At 48.6% G+C, this 19,113-nt stretch overlaps 1 protein-coding gene across 7 annotated transcripts in view; it reads right to left on the reverse strand.

The window, feature by feature from the left end:
* RGS3 (regulator of G protein signaling 3) overlaps nt 1-19,113 on the reverse strand; it is a 138,627-nt gene that overhangs the window by 95,935 nt on the left and 23,579 nt on the right. For 4 of the 7 annotated variants that reach the window (XM_017875956.1, XM_017875955.1, XM_017875954.1 and 1 more), the window contains exons 5-8: nt 18,535-18,603; nt 8,825-8,885; nt 7,273-7,363; nt 6,343-6,398 (exon numbers count right to left, since the gene is read on the reverse strand). In XM_017875956.1, coding sequence (XP_017731445.1) covers nt 6,343-6,398; nt 7,273-7,363; nt 8,825-8,863 — 186 coding nt within the window. In that variant the 5' untranslated portion in view covers nt 8,864-8,885; nt 18,535-18,603. Of the gene's footprint in view, nt 1-2,858; nt 3,333-6,342; nt 6,399-7,272; nt 7,364-8,824; nt 8,886-18,534; nt 18,604-19,113 lie in introns of those variants that run through there. The other 3 variants (XM_017875957.1, XM_017875958.1, XM_017875965.1) reach the window with 3 other exon arrangements.

Below are 19,113 nucleotides of genomic sequence, written 5' to 3' on the forward strand. Positions count from 1 at the left end.
CTTGGCACACGATAGGAATTCAGCAGTGGCTACTGTAGGGAGGACAACCCAGCAGTTTCCCTCCCACAGGAGGATGTAGGGTGGTATGCCAGCCAAGTCTGGCTGCTAAAGACAGCACAAATCAGAAAAGGGATTCAAGGGGTCCCAAGAGACCCCCTAGAGAAAGTGGGACTTGGGGTGGGCCCTAGTGAGGCACAGGGAAGGGTGTCCCAGGCAAGTTGAAAGAGGCAGCTCAGCAAGCCTGGAAAAGGTCAAGGGTGCCGGCCTTGTCAGGAGACTTCTGTCTCCTTCCTTTGAGGGTTGTCCCTGCAAGACTGGGCACCTGCACTCATTCACCTGCCAACCATCCCAGAGCCAGGCATGAGGAAGGTGAGTGGGAGGGAGCCCAGAATGACCAAGGGCCTTGGAAGCTGCAGGGACCTCTGAGGCTCTGCTTCCCACCAGCCTCGGGCCTGGATTCAAAGCGAGTTTGTAAAACAGGAAATCTGACAGACAAGGGGAAGGGGGAGGAGGCAGGAAAATACCCTGTTCCCATAAGAATTCTGGGAAAACACGCAGCTAAGACAGGAAGAGAAAAAAATGGAAAGAAAGAAAGAAAAACAAACGCGGGTGTGAGTGTGGAAAGCTGGGGGAAAGGAGCAGCCACTCGTTGCCAGGCCTGCCTGAGGCCAGGGAAGATGCCAGGAGCCTGGCTCCCTCCATGGAACCAGCGAGGATTTTTTTAGGGGTCTCACAAGCCAACCCTTAACCTAAGCACAAGCCGGGATCCCAAAGCCCATCCAGCACTTCCACACCCCTACCCCACCCAGGGCCAAAGCCCCCTGCATAGAAAACCCATGCCAGCACCCTGGGCTCTGGATGGCCAGTTTTGGGGCAGTAGCTGGAAAGTGGGGTCTGGGGAGGAGTGTGCTCCAAGAAAACAGCCTCCTCCTTCCACATCCAGACCCCACATCCAAGCAGGACTGTGGGCTGGGGCCCTTTACCCTCCTGTGCCAGCCCAGATCACAGTCCAAGCCAGTTGGGGGTGTGAAGGAGGGGAAGAGGAGAGGGTGCCGGGAGGCAAGCTCACCTTCTAGCTCAGAGGAAGCAGAATTATGCTCTGTCCACCATGATCACTGACCACATTGAGAGGGTAGTATCCAAAGAACCTGACCATCCCTGCAGCCCCCAGGGAAATGAGTACACCCATTTTACAGAAAGGAGATAAGACCCGAAGTGCCACCCCCTCCACCCTCCTGCTCTCAGCCCTGCTCTGACCAGGAGGTGAAGGGAGCAGCCCTGCCCCAAGTCCTTGGCAGCTTCTGACAGAGCCTGTCCTTCCTGCAGGTGGTTCTCACTCTTTCCTGTCCAGGGCAGGAACAGCCACTGCTCCCAGGTCTCACCCATGCCAGCCCCTCACTTCTGCTCTCCTGCCTAGTTTCTGCTCCTCTGTCCTGCCTAGACTGTAATCCCCAAATGCCGCCACGTATTAAACACCTCCTAGATAGATATGCACAGCAGACACTGAGCCAGGCTCTTCGCACACATCATCCCATTCACTCCCACGGCACCATCGCTGGATTTCATTATCCCTATTTTACTGACTAGGAGATAAAGGCTCAGAGAGGAACAGTGACTTGCTCAAAAGCTGCAGCTAAAGAGGAGCAGAGCTAGATTTGAGCTCAGACCTGACCAAAAGCTTGCTGCTCTCAATTCGGCACTGGTTTCTAACACAGAAACCATCTTGAACTCTGAGTCCCTGAGCCCTAGGTCTAGCCCACAATTGCTCCTGGCCCCACGCTGATGGCGAGCATGCCCCATCTTCTAGCCCATAGCCCCAAGGTGACCAAGAACTTCTAGATGTCCCATCCAGTGCTCTCTCTGTCTCACCACTCTGTCATCCAGATGCTAGTGTCGCAGGGGCTGCTTTTCCCAGCTCCGGGAGGGCAGGAAACACAGAGTGGGGCCTGCAGGGCAGAGCCTGAGAGCAGGGGAGGGCTAGAGAGAGAATATTGGGTTCCCTAGCAGGCAGGTGTGGGGGAGGGGGGCAGAGGCCCCTCTGGGCATCCTCCTGGGACCTAAGCACTGCCTGTCAGAGGAGTCAGGACCCACAGTCCAGTCTGGTCATTAAAACAAATAGAGGGGCTTCTCTATGTGATTTTTTAAAAATCAGAACAATTTCAGAACTCCCTTCCAGATTAGATATCACTTGCCTTTACCATCCCTGATCCCATTCCTATTTTATGAGAAAAAATGGTCCATCACAGTTCTAGAAGAGGCACAGGGGGGCTAATGGGATCATCATGGCCCACTCTGCCCGCTTTCCAAGACCGGAGGCTGAGGCCAAACCCTCACTGTAAAGTTGGATTCCAAAGCCAAAGGAATCCGGAGCCATAGTGAGGCATCAGCAGTAGAAGAGAGGAAAGTTATATGTATGTACATAAACACGAAAACACCCGACCTCACATACGAGCACACGCCAACACACACACGCACAGGGGGCAGAATGGGCACTGCTGTCCTGTCAGAAGCAGGAAAGTTAGCAAAAATACAAACTCCGCTCCCAGCTGCTCCGCAACCATGGCATTTTCAATCTCACACCCAAAGCCCCTCCCCAAATAAAAAGAACAGAAAGCTAGCTGGATTATCTCACCAAAAACACCACCCAGCCAGTGGTTAGTACTCCACACAGAGCTGGGCCTTAAAGGGGCCTTGGGTCCAGCTCCTGCCTCTATCCTCCTCCCCATATCCAAGTGAGCCTGCAGGGAGCAGGAGGGGGTAACAGAAAACCTTGTTGGGAGCAAGATCCTGCTCAGATGGTCCCTCTACCCCCATCCCTGAACACTCCACAGGCTCCCCACAAGAGGCCAAGCACCCACCTGGCGGTAGCGGCGCTCCGAGCACACCTTGCAGAGCCCATTGAAGCGGTTCATGGCTGCGGGTCCTGCCTCGGCTGCCGCCCCATGAAAACCCAGCTCTCCCCCAGCAGCGGGAGCCCACACTGGACCCGTCAGCCTGGCATGAGCACCCTGGGAAGCCCGCCCCACAGAAGAATGGCAGGAAATCACCTCTCACCTCCCCAAGCCCTGTCTGTGCTGTGTGCCTCTGCACGATAAGCCTGAAGGCTTCCTGAAACCTCAGAATGACAAGGAAGAGGGAGAGTTTTATATTAAAATTCCTGTCAACTAGTTAGTATTCCCCGGGCCCGGCGGGGAGAGGGCGCCTTTGTTCTGGCTGCATTCTCCGCCATGGGCCACTTTGTGATTCCAATGTTCTCACAAACACCCCTCACTGGAGGAGAACCCAGGCAGAAAACGCAGCTGCTCTATAACAACGCCTCCTCCCCCTGCAAGTCCCAGTGTCCCTACTGGAAATCCAGGAGACTACCCCAGCCTAAAGAATCCAAGGACACCTTAGGGGGTTACACTCACAGACATCCCATCTCAAGACAGGGAACATAAAACATTTAGAGTCTGAAGACCTGCCTGCCACTTGGAAACTACTTAAAAGTCAGTTTCGGCCAGGCGCGGTGGCTCATGCCTATAATCTCAACACTTTGGGAGGCCGAGGCAGGTGGATCACTTGGGGTCAGGAGTTCGAGACCAGCCTGGTCAACATGGTAAAACCTTGTCTCTACTTTAAAAATATAAAAATTAGCTGGGCGTGGTGGCAGGCACCTGTTGTCCTAGCTACTTGGGAGGCTGAGGCAGGAGAATCGCTTGAACCCAGGAGGCAGAGGTTGCAGTGAGCTGAAATCACGCCACAGCACTCCAGCCTAAGCGACAGAGCAAGACTCTGTCTCAAAAAACAAAAAAGTCAATTTATTTGTCTTTTGTCCATGGAAGTGGGTTGCTGTCAGGATCTGGTAATACATGGACTACAAAGTCAAATGTAGAAGGGATTTCCAGGCCATCAGACAATCCAGACTCCTCATCTTACTGACAAACAAACTGAGGCCTGGAGAGGTTATGATCAAACAGCAGGGCAGTGTGGGGCTAGGACCAAAACCCGGGTCCTATTTCCTGCCTGGCAGTCTCAGGATAGCATCCTGCAGAGCAGCACATGGTGAGCCCAGCTGCTTTTGCCCATCTCAGAGCCCCTGGGGAAGCCCAGCCACACACTCAAGTCCTTGATGACAGAGGGTTCCTTGGTTCAGCCCAGCTTTTGTTGCTGTGTGACTGTGGGCAGGTCACCCAGGTTTCTGAGCCTCCATCTCCCCACCTGCACAGCGCAGGAGCTGAAGAGATGGACTCCGGGGGCTCTCCCCGAGCCACAGCCAAGCATCTGACAAGGACACCCTCTTTGCTGAGTCCCACAGACATCTCTGAGCACACAAGCTCAGGAAAATCCAATACACCTCAGAAAAAGGCCCCCAGGGGCTCGAGGCCTGTGTGCAGAATCCAGCACGCAGCAGGATTTTACAAGCCACCAAGAAACCTATGATGTTGGAGGAAGCAAACTTATGGTGTTGACACCCATGTAATTTCCATGAATCATGAGGCAGACCCCTGATCACCATGCTCTCTGTGCGTGGCAAGTAGAGAGACAGGGGGAAAGGTCTTTGCAGTTCCCCACAGAAGGCAGAGGAAAGCTTTTCAACTAATGAAGCCACAGAAAACAAACCTGACAAGTTACTCCTGGCAAGTTTCTCTGTCTAACCCAGTCGCAGCTAGACACATGTGCCTGGTAAACTGAAATTACTTAAAACTAAAGTTGACACTCAGTTCCCCGGTCACACCAGCCACATTACAAGTGCTCAGTAGCCACAGGTGGCAGGTGGCACCACACCGGCCAGCACAGCTCTAGACTGCTCCATGGGGCAGGGCCTTGGACAGGTCCAGAAATGCATCCCAGCACCTAGCACAGGGCCCAGCCCTAGGTGTAAATATTTAATGAATGATGAATAAGTGAATGACTTGAGTTAGTGAACATGAAAATGTTTGGTACATTGTAATACGCCGATATTGTGTAATATGTAAGATACTATTAGGAACTACAGCAATGTTGTATATTCCCAGGTAGGCCATGCACAGGAGGCAGTGTGCCACAGCACACTGAAAAGGCAGCCAGCCCTCACTCAGAGCCTGCCTTCACCACCTGCCAGCTGTGTGGCCACAGAGAGGGCCTAATGCTCTGAACTGTGTATGTCCCTCTCATCTGTGAGATGCCGAAGTAACACCTGCCTCAGAGCGGGCAGTTAAGATTAGGTAAAAGCACCTGGTATACAGGGGCTAATGAATTGCTGGGAGTTTGTTTTGGCTGGAATGCAGTGGTGCGATGTCGGCTCACTGCAACTTCCACCTCCCAGGTTCAAGCAATTCTTCTGCCTCAGCCTCCCAAGTAGCTGAGACTACAGGTACCTGCCACCGTACCTGGCTAATTTTTGTATTTTTAGTAGAGACAGGGTTTCACCATATTGGCCAGGCTGGTCTTGAACTCCTGACCTCAAGTGATCCACCCACCTCAGCCTCCCAAAGTGCTGGAATTACAGGCGTAAGCCACCACGGCCGGCCTGTTTTTTTTTTTTTTTTTTAAATTGAGACAGAGTCTTGCTCTGTCGCCCAGGCTGGAATGATCTCTGCTCACTGCAACCTCCGCTGCCTGGGTTCAAGTGATTCCCCTGCCTCAGCCTCCCAAGTAGCTGAGACTACAGGCACCCACCACCATGTCTGGCTAACTTTTTTGTATTTTTGGTAGAGACAAGGTTTCACCATGTTGGCCAGACTGGTCTTGAACTCCTGACCTCAGGTGATCACCTCCCTCAGCCTCCCAAAGTGCTGGGATTACAGGCGTGAGCCAGCATGCCTGGCCAAGTAATTCCCTCTCTTATTTGTTAAAGAAAACCATAGATCCCCTGCCATGCTCTGCAAAGAGATGGAATGAATTTTGGAGAATTCTCCCAACTCCTTATGTGAAAAAGGCTCCTTTCCAGACTTTAAGCCCTAATAGAGTGAGAACCCCTTGGTCTCAGGTTCAGAATCACAGCTGCCCCCTGACATCAAGCAGGTCTAACCTGAGAGGGTGATTCAGCCTCAGTCCCAGGGGAAGCAGGGGGCCAAGAAGGCCTGTGGGAAGGGGAGGACTCGGTTTCTAGAGGCCCAAAGTTAGTAAGATCCAGATGCTTGCATTTCCAGAGGTAGGTGCCTGGCCCTTTCCCCACCCCTGCCACAATCATGGATACCCCAAGAAGAGCATTTATTTCCTGTAATACACCTCAGGAAAGTCAAGAAATCATTCCTTCCAAGTGCATGACTTGCTGAGTTTCAAGCACAAATGCTACCCCTTTAGGGGTTTCCTGGGCCCAGGGGCTGACAAGGAGGAGATCCAGCCTCTGGAACAATGCCCTAGCTTGTCCCCACCTACCTTTAGTTTCTTCCCATTCTCAGCATCCCCACCTCCTGGCATTCTCAGCAGTGGGTCTGGAAGGCAACAGAACAGAATCAGAAAACGCCTGGTGGCATAGAAGGCTCCCCTCCTCAGACCACCCAGAGGACAGTGCTGGGAAACAGGCCCATGGGTTCGCCCAGGACCACTCCTGGCCTCAGGATGTGGGGACACCTGAGGCTCGATCCAGACAAGGACTCAGGAGCCAGGGCTGCATGTGGGAAAGGCAGAACATAGAAAAGGGCCATGAAATCCGTGTTCTGAGCCTCAGGGATCATGGCAGGACCTAAACGCCCTGTCTGTAGAGGTGGGTATCCCAAGGTGAGCAAGGCAACCTGGGGAATCCCTGAGACATGGAGCTGGGAAGGAGCCATTGGGGAAGCATAAAGTACTCCACAAACAAGGGAGCTAAACCACATGGGGTCAGGCCATATTCTCTCCAATGAAAAGTCCAACCAGACAAGCAGTGGAGGCATGGGCAAGAGGCTGCCTGCAGCGTGTACTCTAGCAGGTGCTCCTGAGAAGTCCCTGCACCCAGCAGGCTAATAGCAGCCTGGGTGNGTGGGTATCCCAAGGTGAGCAAAGCAACCTGGGGATCCCTGAGACATGGAGCTGGGAAGGAGCCATTGGGGAAGCATAAAGTACTCCACAAACAAGGGAGCTAAACCACATGGGGTCAGGCCATATTCTCTCCAATGAAAAGTCCAACCAGACAAGCAGTGGAGGCATGGGCAAGAGGCTGCCTGCAGCGTGTACTCTAGCAGGTGCTCCTGAGAAGTCCCTGCACCCAGCAGGCTAATAGCAGCCTGGGTGGCAGGGGCCACCAAATACCAGAACTGATGCCACTATGCAGGAAAGGAGGGAGGGGGCAGGTCCTGGGAAGGGAAGCTGAAGGGGGTGTGCAGGTACCTCGCAGCGGCCGCAGTCGCCGCCTGGCCACCTTCAGGTGCTTGGTCCGGCCCAGATGCTCCCCTAGGAGGTAGTACCAACCACTGATCTCCTGTCACGAGAGAAGGAATGACACACTCAGACACAGGAGGCAGAGGCACAGGTCAGGCAGCCACCAATCCCCCTCCAAAAGTAGCCACTGGACACCCTCCCACAGGAGAGAAAGACTCTCCAGCCTTCCTGCCCCTGAGCTGCCACGCCTGTACCTCCAGGAAGCCTTCCATGATGCTCAGGGCAGAGCTGGCTCTCCCCTCTGCCAAATTCCCACAGCCTCTTATCCTGGAGGACAACCATCTACTTGCCCGTCTCCCCCACTAAGTCGTGCACAGGCTCTTTGATGTGCCTTGCACTATGCCTGGTATACAGTAGGAGCCATATTTGTTGACAGAACAGAAGTGAAGGAGTGAAAGATGGATGGAGAGGCCAAAAGGCATCCTGTGGCTCCTGAGCAGTCTGCAGGGGGAACATCTTTTCCAGGAGAATGAAGCCAAGGCTGCAGTCAAGAGAAGCTCTAGACCAGGCGTGGTGGCTCACACCTGTAATCCCAGCACTTTGGGAGGCCAAGACAGGTGGATCATCTGAGGTCAGCAGTTGGAGACCAGCCTGGCCAACATGGTGAAACCCTGTCTCTACTAAAAATACAAAAATTAGCCAGGCATGGTGGCAGGCACCTATAATCCCAGCTACTCAGGAGGCTGAGGCAGAGAATAGATTGAACCTGGGAGTCAGAGGTTGCAGCAGGCCAAGATCACACCACTGCACTCCAGCCTGGGCAACAGAGTGAGACTCCATCTCAAAAAAAAAAAAAGAGAGAGAGAGAGAGAAGCTCTTTAGGACTCACAAGCAGGATAAAGGTTCCTCAGTCACCCACCCCAAGACACAAATCTGCGTGGCAGGCCATGCCACAGGCCACCAGGACATTTCCAGGGATGTGCAAAAGGAGTGCTCCCCACCCTCCACCTTCCAGTTCGGGGGGTCCAGTGCGGCATAGAAATTGATAAGGGACCGGTGACCCAGAGCAAGGAGTCTTGGGTCCCAAAGAGTCCTCCTCCAGCCTGAAGAAAAGTTCCACAGAGGATGGTGCTGCTCACTCCATCCTTGAGCACCTGTTAGGCCCAGAAATATCAGGCCTGGTAGACACAAGAAGAGGACCCCTGGAAGGCACCATGGGCGCACCTGGCCTTCATCTTCTGGGGCAGGCCCAGGAGTGCTCTGGGCCCCAAGGGATCTGCCAGTATCTTCAACAGCAGACACCAGACTCAGAGCCTCCTGGGAAGACTTGGGGCTGCCTAACAACTGCTCTCTGGCAAGACAAACCAAGAAGGGGACCCAAACTCTCAGCTAGGCAGGTAACAAACACAGTGCTGCTATGCAGGCCACCCCACCAGGCAACTATCTCAGTGGGGCACCATCTCACAGAGAGAAGCCTTGCTCAAGGGCTGACAGAGAAACCCTGGCTGTACCGGCCCGGTCCAGTTGGGCTGATTCTGACAGAAGCGTCCTTAGGACCCACCTTGTCCGGAGTCAGGAGAGACTTCATCCCAAAGCTCATGCAGCCAATGAGTCCACTCTGTCTGGGAGAACAATTGAGGCTTGAGTCAGCACTTTTTGTTGGGCTCTATTGGGAGGTCCATTATCAAGTATAGCATGGGTTTGCCTGATGCACTGCAGTTTACAAAGCACTTTACCTGCATCATCACGTTTGATCCTTCTGACTCTGTGAGGCAGGCTAGAGAAGAGCTATTATCTCCATTTTACAGAGGGAGAAATGGAGACTCAGAGTCAGTCCCTTTCCCAAGGTCATAGGACAAGTTCAACACTCCCTCTACCAAACACAAAAGCTTAGAGGTACTTCACGAGTTTTAGCTGTTCTGGTGCTGGGTAGATCTGAAGAGCTGGTCCCCAGAGGGAACCTCCTTGCCCACATCAGTTGGTGATGCTCAGTGGAGAACAGTTATGAGACCTCAAGCTCAAGAAGTTTTGTCTCAGGTCCAGGAAGGAGCTGAGCAGTTCTTAGATGGCTACACATCAAGGTCCAAACCAACCTGACACAAAAGCTGCTGAGACCAATCTGACCTGGCCACCAGCAGGGCAGATAGGCATGGGCCAGGGTCAGGCTTCATGGGGATGTCAGACTATGGCAAGGGGCTAAGTTCAATCTTCTTGGTTAAAAAGAATTCACAGCTGGGCATGGTGGCTTGTGCCTGTAATGCCAGCACTTTGGGAGACATAGGCAGGCAGATCACTTTAGGTCAGGAGTTTGAGACCAGCCTGGCCAACATGGCAAAACCCTATCTCTACTAAAAACACAAAAATAGCGCTACATGGTGGTGCATGCTTGTAATCCTAGCTACTCAGGAGACTGAGGCAGGAGAATCACTTGAAACCAGGAGGTGGAGGTTGCAGCCTGGGTGACAGAGCCAAGACTCCGTCTCAAAAAAAAAAAAAAAAGAAGAAAAGAAGAAGAAAGAAGAATTCAGAGTTCCTGAAGAATGTCCACCATTGAGGCTCAATGTCCAATAATCAGGGAAGAAGAAAGAAGAAAGGAGGAGGAGGAGGAGGAGGAGGAGGGGGAGGAAAATAATTCAGAGTTCCCGAAGAATGTCCATCATTGAGGCTTAATGTCCAATAACCAGGGACTAAGATTTGGCAGCTTTTAATAATGATGGCATGGGCTGGGTGGAGTGGCTTACACCTGTAATCCAGCACTTTGGAAGGCATCACTTGAGCCCAGGAGTTTGAGACCAGCCTGGACAACATAGGGAGACACCATCTCTACAAAAAATTTTTAAAATAGCAGGGCATGGTGGCATGAGCCTGTAGCCCCAGCTACTGAGGAGGCTGAGGTAGGAGGATCACTTGAGCCTGGGAGGTCAAAGCTGCAGTGAGCTGTGATTGTGTGTTACTGTTCCTCCCTCTTGGGAAGTGACCAAGTCAGCACTAACAGGAGGCAGTTGCAGCGACAGAGCGAGACCCTGTCTCAAAAAAATAATAATGATAACATTGATTAATATTAATAAAGTCCAAAAATATCTTGCTATTGTTAGAGAAAAGGAAGTTTACAAAGCTGCAAATTTAATGAGTAATGTGAGTTTAATGAGAAAGATACCCACAAAAATACTACAATGGTTATATCTGGTAGGTGGGATTACTAGGGGTTTAATTTTCTTTCATGGGTTTTCACTGTTTTCATACGGAACAAGTACCTTTTTTGTAATCAGGAAAAAAAAAAAGACAGTATCAGTCTACTTTTAAGGACTTTTATTGTGCCACATCCTGTTCTATCCTGACAGTAGGGGTTTTTTTATGTTATCTTTCTGTTCTCCTCTCTCTTAGCCCATCCTCAACTTGGACTCCCTCACAGGTTGGCTTAATAACTATTAATCAAGAAACATCATGGATATTTAGGCTGGAGCATAACCCTGGAGGCTGGCTTCAATAGCTGGAGGACCCATATAGCTGAGAGATTTGGCATGTCCTATGGAAGGCACAATATCAAAGCCAAAGATGGAACAGGCTGCAGGATAGGTAGTAAACTCCCTAGAGATGCGTTTTCCAGAACCTGGTCTAAGGGAGCCTGAGCTAGAGCAGTGGTTCTAGCCAGAAGCGTACCACAAATCCAACTGAACAGCCTGTCTGAAGTATATGGCTCAGAACTTCTTCCTGAGCACCCAAAACTAGTTGGTCCAAGGTGGGGTTTGAGCATGGGAGCCTGGAGAAAGCTTTCCAGTGGATCCTGCCAAACACCCACTTACACCTGCCCCAGTCAAAGACCAGTGATCTATAAGGTCTTGATAAAGACATATTGTTCAGATTCTCCAGAAAGGGTGGCAGCTTACCACCTGACAGTCCTAAGCAAAACAAAACTAGCTTCTCACAAGCAGCCAAGTCAAGCAAGGGGTGGGGAGGCAAGATGCCAGGAGATTGTTCCTCAAAACTGGTCCACCTGCCTGCAAACTCATGCTCTGCCCCATGGCCCAGGGCTGAGGCCCCTGCTTCTGGCTGTCTCTTAACAGCTGCTCTCAGTTCATCACTCCTGCTCCCGGTTCCTCTAGCCTTGGCTCCATCTGCTCCCTTCTTCCTTGCCTCTCTCATCATCCAAGGCTTTATTAATAACCTATTCAAAAGGGACAATGTGCTCACCCCAATAAAGTGACTCTTCCATATCCACCTCCCCAGCCCACCACCAAAAACAAATACTCCTCCCCCTTGGGAAGTAGTCAAGTCAGCACTAATAGGAGGCAGTTGCAGTGACTATCATAAACAGCTGACACTAATCTGAGCTCCCATTCCAGAAAAGCCTTGGCAAGACTTTGCCAAAGTCCTCAAACCGATTTCATTTTATTTGTCACACATTTGAGAGAAATCCAGCTGCTATCCAGGTGCCCACACTACTCTGCTGTACACTTCTTTCCTACTGGGTAGGGCTGAAACTTTCAAAGTCTCCAGGCCAATGCATTAGCTCCGCAGCCTCTCCCTGCTCTTCACTAAGTGAAATTTTCATTCCCTGTTGTTTAGAGAATGTTAAATGGTTAATAGCCTCCCTTGAGTTTTACTTCCTGCTAAGGGGCCTCCTACCATTTCATGATAACTCAGGCAGGGTAAATTGCCACAATTAACGTCCATAAGCAGGAACTTCTCTCTAAGTGTTCTTCAATTAGCTATTTCTTACACCTGTTTTTGAAAAAATCTTTGGAGGAAGAAAGACTTCTTTTAAAGCAACCTGAGTATATGACAATACAGCAGTCAGTTTATTAACTTGGGAACTAGCACTCACCCTGAGGAGTGCCTGAACTCTCACTAGATGCAAAGTCTCTGGAACCAAGCCTTGGTTATTTCTGACTACCAATCCCTCAGCTCTGGGCTTGGTGCACTTAGTGAAGGCTTGACAAATGGATGAATCTATCACGCCCATGGTTGGCAGGCACTGGGCAAGGGGCCACAGCGTTAAGGAAACAAGACAAACATCCAGGAATTTAAATAGCAGTTCAAGACAGCAATACAGGGGATGTCACAAGACAGGGTGAGATTGACAGATGAACAGTGCAGGCAACATATTCTGAAGGTTCGAGAACACAAGAGGTAGCTTCGGGCTGAAAGGCTGGAAGAAAACCTATGAATTGAGCCAGAGAGAATGAAGAGCATTTTGGGCAGAGGGAACAGCCAGTATAAAGGCTTAGAAGTAACTTCATGCAGCACATATGGGGAATAGTATTCAGTTTACTTTTGAGCATAGGGTTGCAGACTCATTACAAGATGAAAAAATCTATTATTTTTTGAGGAAAGGCACTTTAGTTCTCCCTCTCAGGTAAACTATTTCTCTTACAGGGTTATACCATTTAATCTTAATTGATTTTTAATTTGATGACTTAAATTGAACTTAGATTTTCCATTCACTTTTCTGTAAGCTCAGTACCCATCGCTGGTCACAAGCTTTCTAACATTAGGCCACTGTACTTGGCACTGAGATCTCATTTATAAAACAGATTAAAGGACAGTGTACACTTACAGTGCCTGGGACAGTGCAGGGCAAATCACAAGCAGAATCTCCTTAAATGTAGCTACTATTAGTATAAAAGATTATGCCCTGACCAGGCATGGTGGCTCATGCCTGTAATCCCAGCACTTTGGGAGGCCAAGGCAGGCGGATCACTTGAGGTCAGGAGTTTGAGACCAGCCTGGCCAACATGGTGAAACCCTGTCTCTACTAAAAATACAAAATCAGCCGGGCATGGTGGCATGCGCCTGTAATCCCATCTACTCGGGAGGCTGAGGCAGAAGAATCACTTGAACCCAGGAGGTAGAGGTTTCAGCGAGGTAAGATCGCGCCATTCCACTCCAGCCTGAGTAACAGAGAGAGACTTCATCTTAAAAAACAAAAAAAGATTATGTCCTTGGCTGGGCATGGTGGCTCATGCCTGTAATCCTAGCACTTTGGGAGGCCAAAGCAGGTGGATCACTTGAGGTCAGGAATTCGAGACCAGCCTGGCCAACACGGTGAAACCCCATCTCTACTAAAAACACAAAAATCAGCCAGGCATGGTGGCGTGCACCTGTAGTCCCAGCTACTTGGGAGGCTGAGGCAGGAAAATTGCTAGAACTTGGGAGACGGAGGTTGCAGTGAGCTGAGATCATGCACAAGAGCAAAACTCAAAAAAAAAAAATTACTTAAAATCCGTCTCAAAAAAAAAATTGCTTAAAAAAAAGATTATGTCCTTTAATTACATATATGTAATGTTCTTTAATTTCTTGCTATACATTATAATTAATGTCTCTTAATACTATATATAAATCAATATAATAACTATTATAAAGAATTTGTCAACATTATATATAATTTAATATATACCATAGTGATAGATTATAATTAGGTTTATACGTTACTATAATTACATGTTATACCGAATTATATAATTATATTAGTATATATATTATATGCTCAAGTTATAATTATAATAGGTTACGGTAATATAATTATATATACCAATAATATTATATTAAGTTATAACTTATATTTTATATTTTAATATAATTTATAATAATATGTAATATATATTGAAGATAATCTTTGGAGGTATAAATATAATACATATATGCATTTTTTACCTTAGTACATAACATTATAATTCTCTCCAAGTCTGTTCCCTGGCCACAAATTCTGAAAATGCTATGATTAATACTAGAAGCTTCAATTTGGCTTTCGCCGTATTATCAAACAGAATTGTTAAATAGCTGAGTTCCATATTCAATGGCATATTGAGGAATTACTATTAATTTTTAAGTGTGATAATGTCATCATGATTATTTTTTAAAGCCATCTTTTAGAAATATATACTGATGAGATGAGGTTTTAAAATAATTAAATTTGCTTTAAAATAATTCACTGGAGAAGGGGAAAGTGGATGGGTGTAAATGAAATAAGATTGGCCATATATTGATAATTGATGAAACTGTGCTATGAGTATATGAGGGTTTATTATATGATACTTTCTACCTCTGCATGCATTTGAAAGAGCCTATAAAAAAACTCGCAGAACCTTGAAGCTGAAAGAAACATTAGTGATCACTGCATTTTACAGACAAGGAAATTGAGGCTCAGCATGGGAAAGGGACTGACCTGTGGTCACACAGCTAGTCAAAGCTAAGCCAAAATCTACTGTGCTGAGGCCTGGTTCTCCTCAGTTCCCACTGTGATCACCATGATGAACTGAAATCATCTGGCCCTCCCCAGAACTTCTTTGTAGATCATCTTGTTTTCTCTAATACAAGTTCACAGCCATCCCTGGAAGGATAGTGAGAATTAGCGAAACAGATGCTTTCCTGTTATCTCCTATCAGTTTCAAAATGTGACCACCACACATTTGGCTGAATAATTTATATAAAACTCCACTATAAATTCTGCAGTAGCTCATGTCTGTAATCCTAGCACTTTGGGAGGCTGAGGCAGGAGGAGCACTTGCAGCCAGGAGTTGGAGACCAGCCTGGGCAACATAGCAAAGCACCGTCTCCACAAAAGCAAAAAAAATTTAATTAGCTGGGTGTGGTAGCATGCACCTGTAGTCCCAGCTACTCAGGAGGCTGAGGCTGGAGGATCATTTGAGCCTAGGAGTTTGAGGCAGCAGTAAGCTCTAATCATACCATTGCACTCTAGCCTAGGTGACAGAGTGAGATCCTGTCTCAATCAATCAATCAATCAATGAAACTACACTATAAATGCAATGAGAAGCAGCCTGAGTCCTGAGGAGCAAGCATGCTGACACAGAAACAGTATGCTCTGGAGTCATTTATCATCCATGTGAGATGGTCAAGTGTACTGTAATGTGGCTACAAGAACCTGGGCTTGGCGTCAGCTAGCCTGCATCTACATCTTGTTTTCATGGCACCCTATCTGTGTTACCTTAGGCAAGTTACCTAACGCCTTTGTGCCTGTTTCCTCACCTATAAAAGAACAGTAATAATAATACCTACCTCTTATGGTGTTGTGAGGGTTAAATTGGATAATGTGTGCCATGTGCTTAATGTCCACACACAGTAAGTGCTTGATAAATATGAACTGTTACATAACCTCAAGCAAGTGCCTCGGCTTTCATAAGCCTCAGTTTCCTCTTCTCTAAAGAGAGGGGCAATAATAATTCCTACCTCTCAGGATCATGATGAGGATAAAATGAGGTAATGTATGTAAAGTGCTTGGCACAGAGAAGAATTCCGTAAATGTTTGTTTCCTTCCTTCCACAACTGTCTTTCACGTTGATAAGTTGAATGTCCGTCCTTCGGAGAGGCACAATTTGATTTGAGAGCATTCAGCAGAGCCAAAGTTTCCTGCAATCACTCTGTCTGCCTCCTCCAGCTCAGAGGGCTTCTTGCTCCGAAATGGATCGACAAAGGAGAGAGGACGAGGAGAGTGCAAGGAGGCCAGGCCAGCCTGCATACTGCTCACAGCTTCACAGGGCCCTCTGCTCCAAAGGCCCTGGTCCTCTTGAGCTTTGGGCTGGGACTGTGACTGTGAGTTTGGCTGTATTTTCTTTAATAAGGCATCTCACTTTCCCAAAATAGGCAGCACATGGAGACACTGCCCCATGATGCTGACTCACTTTCCCTGGCCTCATTCTCTTTTCCAAAAACCATGAAGGGCATGACCGGCTCCTTCTCCAGCAGTTTGGTGTCTGCCTCCACCCAAAGGGCTTGCTGGGTGTCCATATGCCTCTCTGACACTCTTCTGTCTCCTTCAGGACCTTCCCTTCATTGGCCTGTCCCTTCAAAGACAGGGATCAGACCCTTGGTCCTTAGCACTCGATGTTCTTCCTTGACATCTCACTTGCTCAGAATTTCACCCACTGCCTTCCTGCTCGTGGCTCCCATCTCTCTGTCTCCCAAGTTACAGGTAGGCAAAGACAAGCCCTCCTTCACAGCTCTGACCTGGCTCCCCTCCAAGCACCTGCATCTCACCATATCCCAAGCTGACTCACCTCCACCTCCAGTAACTCTGTCTTAGGTGGAGACACCGCCAGCCACCCAGGAGTTACCCTTGACTTCTCACACTGCTCTCACAGCCAAATCACCACTAAACACTACTGATTTAATCTCCTAAATATGGCCTGAGTCTGTTTTCCCCTCCCTAGCCCCAAACCCTCTCTCTCACCCCAACCTTCCAAAGACCTGCCAACGCAATAGATCTAGAATGTGCATCCGTCATTCCCTGGCTCGACACACTTCAGCATCTCCCAATGGCCAGACATTCCCAAACACCAAAGTGGCTGCAGGAGGTTCACCCTGCAAACACGTTTAAATGCAGATTTCTCAGCCCTGCCCATGAAGAGCTAGATGTAATTAATCTGACGTGGCACCTGAGAATCCAGGTTCCTGACAAGCATCCCAAGGAATTCTGATGCATATCCAGGATCGAGAACCACCCGCCCTTAGGAGAAACCTCACACTCCAAAGAGAATCTACAGAATCATCTGACTTGGCTTATACCAACCTCTTCAGCTAATCTTTAGCCAGTCCCTACTTTGTACTTAACCTTCCAGCAACATCAATGAGTTTACAGATCCCTCCTCACTCCACTCTTGCCCTGCCCTCTCTACTTTACTGGCTCTTTCCTCTGTCCTTTCACCTGTCCACCGCTAAGTCAGTACAGTGTTGAGAGGAAGGACCCTGGGGTCCAACTGCCTGGATTCCATCCCGGCTCTACTGTTAACTGGCTGTATGACCTTAGGCAAATTCCTAACCTCTCAAAACTTTAGTTTCCTCTTCTGAAAACTTACGACAAAACCATACTCTTCTTAGAGTTGTTGTAAGAATTAAATGAGATTTTTAATCTGCACTGTTAACCCCTGGCTCTAGGTCAGCACCCAGTCAGCCATTGCTCTTTTTATTAACATGATGTTCCCCTCCTCACTCTCAGCTCCAAGTCTCTATGGGTGATGCAATAGGAAAGTCTTTGACCCCTATGCATGCATCCCCAGCATGTTGTTGCCACAGTGATACCCAGGAAATGGCACCTGGATGGATGAATGAATTAATGAATGAATGAATGAGGTTTACTGTACAATACTACCCTATGACGAAAAGTGGATACTTTATTAAAAAGGAAATCCTTCATTTTGTAGGTTAAATACACCCTGACTTTAAAAACATATTAGCTAATAACATTTAGGGTACTAAAGAGCATTGAACCCAAAAATGTTTTCCAGGTCTCAGACGTTGACTTGAGCTGATTTTCATTCACGGAAGCCCCTTTTCAGTCACCATTCAGTGATGCGATTGCTCCACAAATGATCCTGACAATGGGGTATCCCAGATTCGTTACACTGCACCAGCCAAATGAGCCACTGCCGCTAACCGTGGGCCATGGCAGTCCATTGCTGTCACTTAACAGCCAATATCATGCTCACCTGCCCAGCACTCCTCCCCTGCTCTGCTCTAACTGCCGTCACTAATGGCCACTTCTGCCCTCCTGTGTCCTGCACTGCCTGCAAGACCAGCCTGTTAGGATTCTCCTACACAAAACTTCTATACTCCTCCACCTGGTCTCATCATAGCAGCCTGAGCTTACAGTGAGTATTTCTGCCTCATTGCCTTTGCTCATGCTGTGCCCTGCCTGGAATGTCATTTCCAACCTTCTTCTTTAGTTGTATTATTCTTCATCTGTGCCCAAGTTCAAAATTCCACTTTTTCCATGAAGCCTTCTTTGATCATCTCAGACCACAGTGAACTCTCCCTCTTCCCACACTGATGGTCTTTATTACTCATGTCATTCTTTTATTCATGCAGCTAATATCTAATAAACACCTATGTGCTAGGCACTAGGTACCATGATGACTAAAAAAGAAATAAGCCTGTTTTTCAAGGTGCTTAGAGTCATATAGAACTGAGCATGTACATGTTGTCATTGTAATTTCTCTCCATGCAGTGTCTGGTGTCCCCACCTGAATAGTGGGCACCTTGAGAATAAAATTCATGTGTAAGCTGGTTGGCATCCCCAGTGACCAGCACAGTGCCTTGTTTGATACCAAGTGCTCAGCAAATATTCACTGATAACACAGTCCTTGGTAACACCTGGAGTGATGGGGACTCAAAGAGGGGCAGCCTCTGCAATTTAGTATTGCCACTAACACTCATTTATCCAGAAAGCACTAATCGAACCCCTGCTGTATGCTGGCCACCTGGCTGCCACCCACTAGCCCAGAGCAGAGTCCCCTCCAGCTCAGCAGCTCTCCTCACCTGGACTGGCTGGCCCTGTTCCACACAGTAACCAAGAGACGCTTCTGATCATCCTCCTCTCGGACAGGACTGCAAAGTCAATCAGACCATTGGAGTGTTAGTTTGGGCCGAGCTCTAGACCATGGCTGACTCATAGAGTCAGTCATAATTCCAAAAATGTGGAAGTAACATCAACAGCTGGTTAAATAAACTATATTACAAATAAAGTAAGAGATGAGTACCTCCATGCATAAAACAGTTTATATTATGTTGTTAAGGATAAAAAGGAGGTTACAACATGCTATTATAAAACAATTCCATTTTTGGGCCGGGTGTGGTGGCTCACGCCTGTAATTCCAGCACTTTGGGAGGCCGAGGCGGGCAGATCATGGGGTCAGGAGATCAAGACCATCCTGGCTAACACAGTGAAACCCTGTCTCTACTAAAAATACAAAAAAATTAGCCGGGCATGGTAGCGGGCGCCTGTAGTCCCAGCTACTTCAGAGGCTGAGGCAGGAGAATGGCGTAAACCCAGGAGGCGGAGCTTGCAGTGAGCCAAGATTGCGCCACTGCACTCCAGGCTGGTCCGTCTCAAAAAAA

This window comes from Rhinopithecus bieti, unplaced genomic scaffold, assembly GCF_001698545.2.
Source record: "Rhinopithecus bieti isolate Rb0 unplaced genomic scaffold, ASM169854v2 scaffold_9997, whole genome shotgun sequence".
Lineage (NCBI taxonomy): Eukaryota > Metazoa > Chordata > Mammalia > Primates > Cercopithecidae > Rhinopithecus > Rhinopithecus bieti.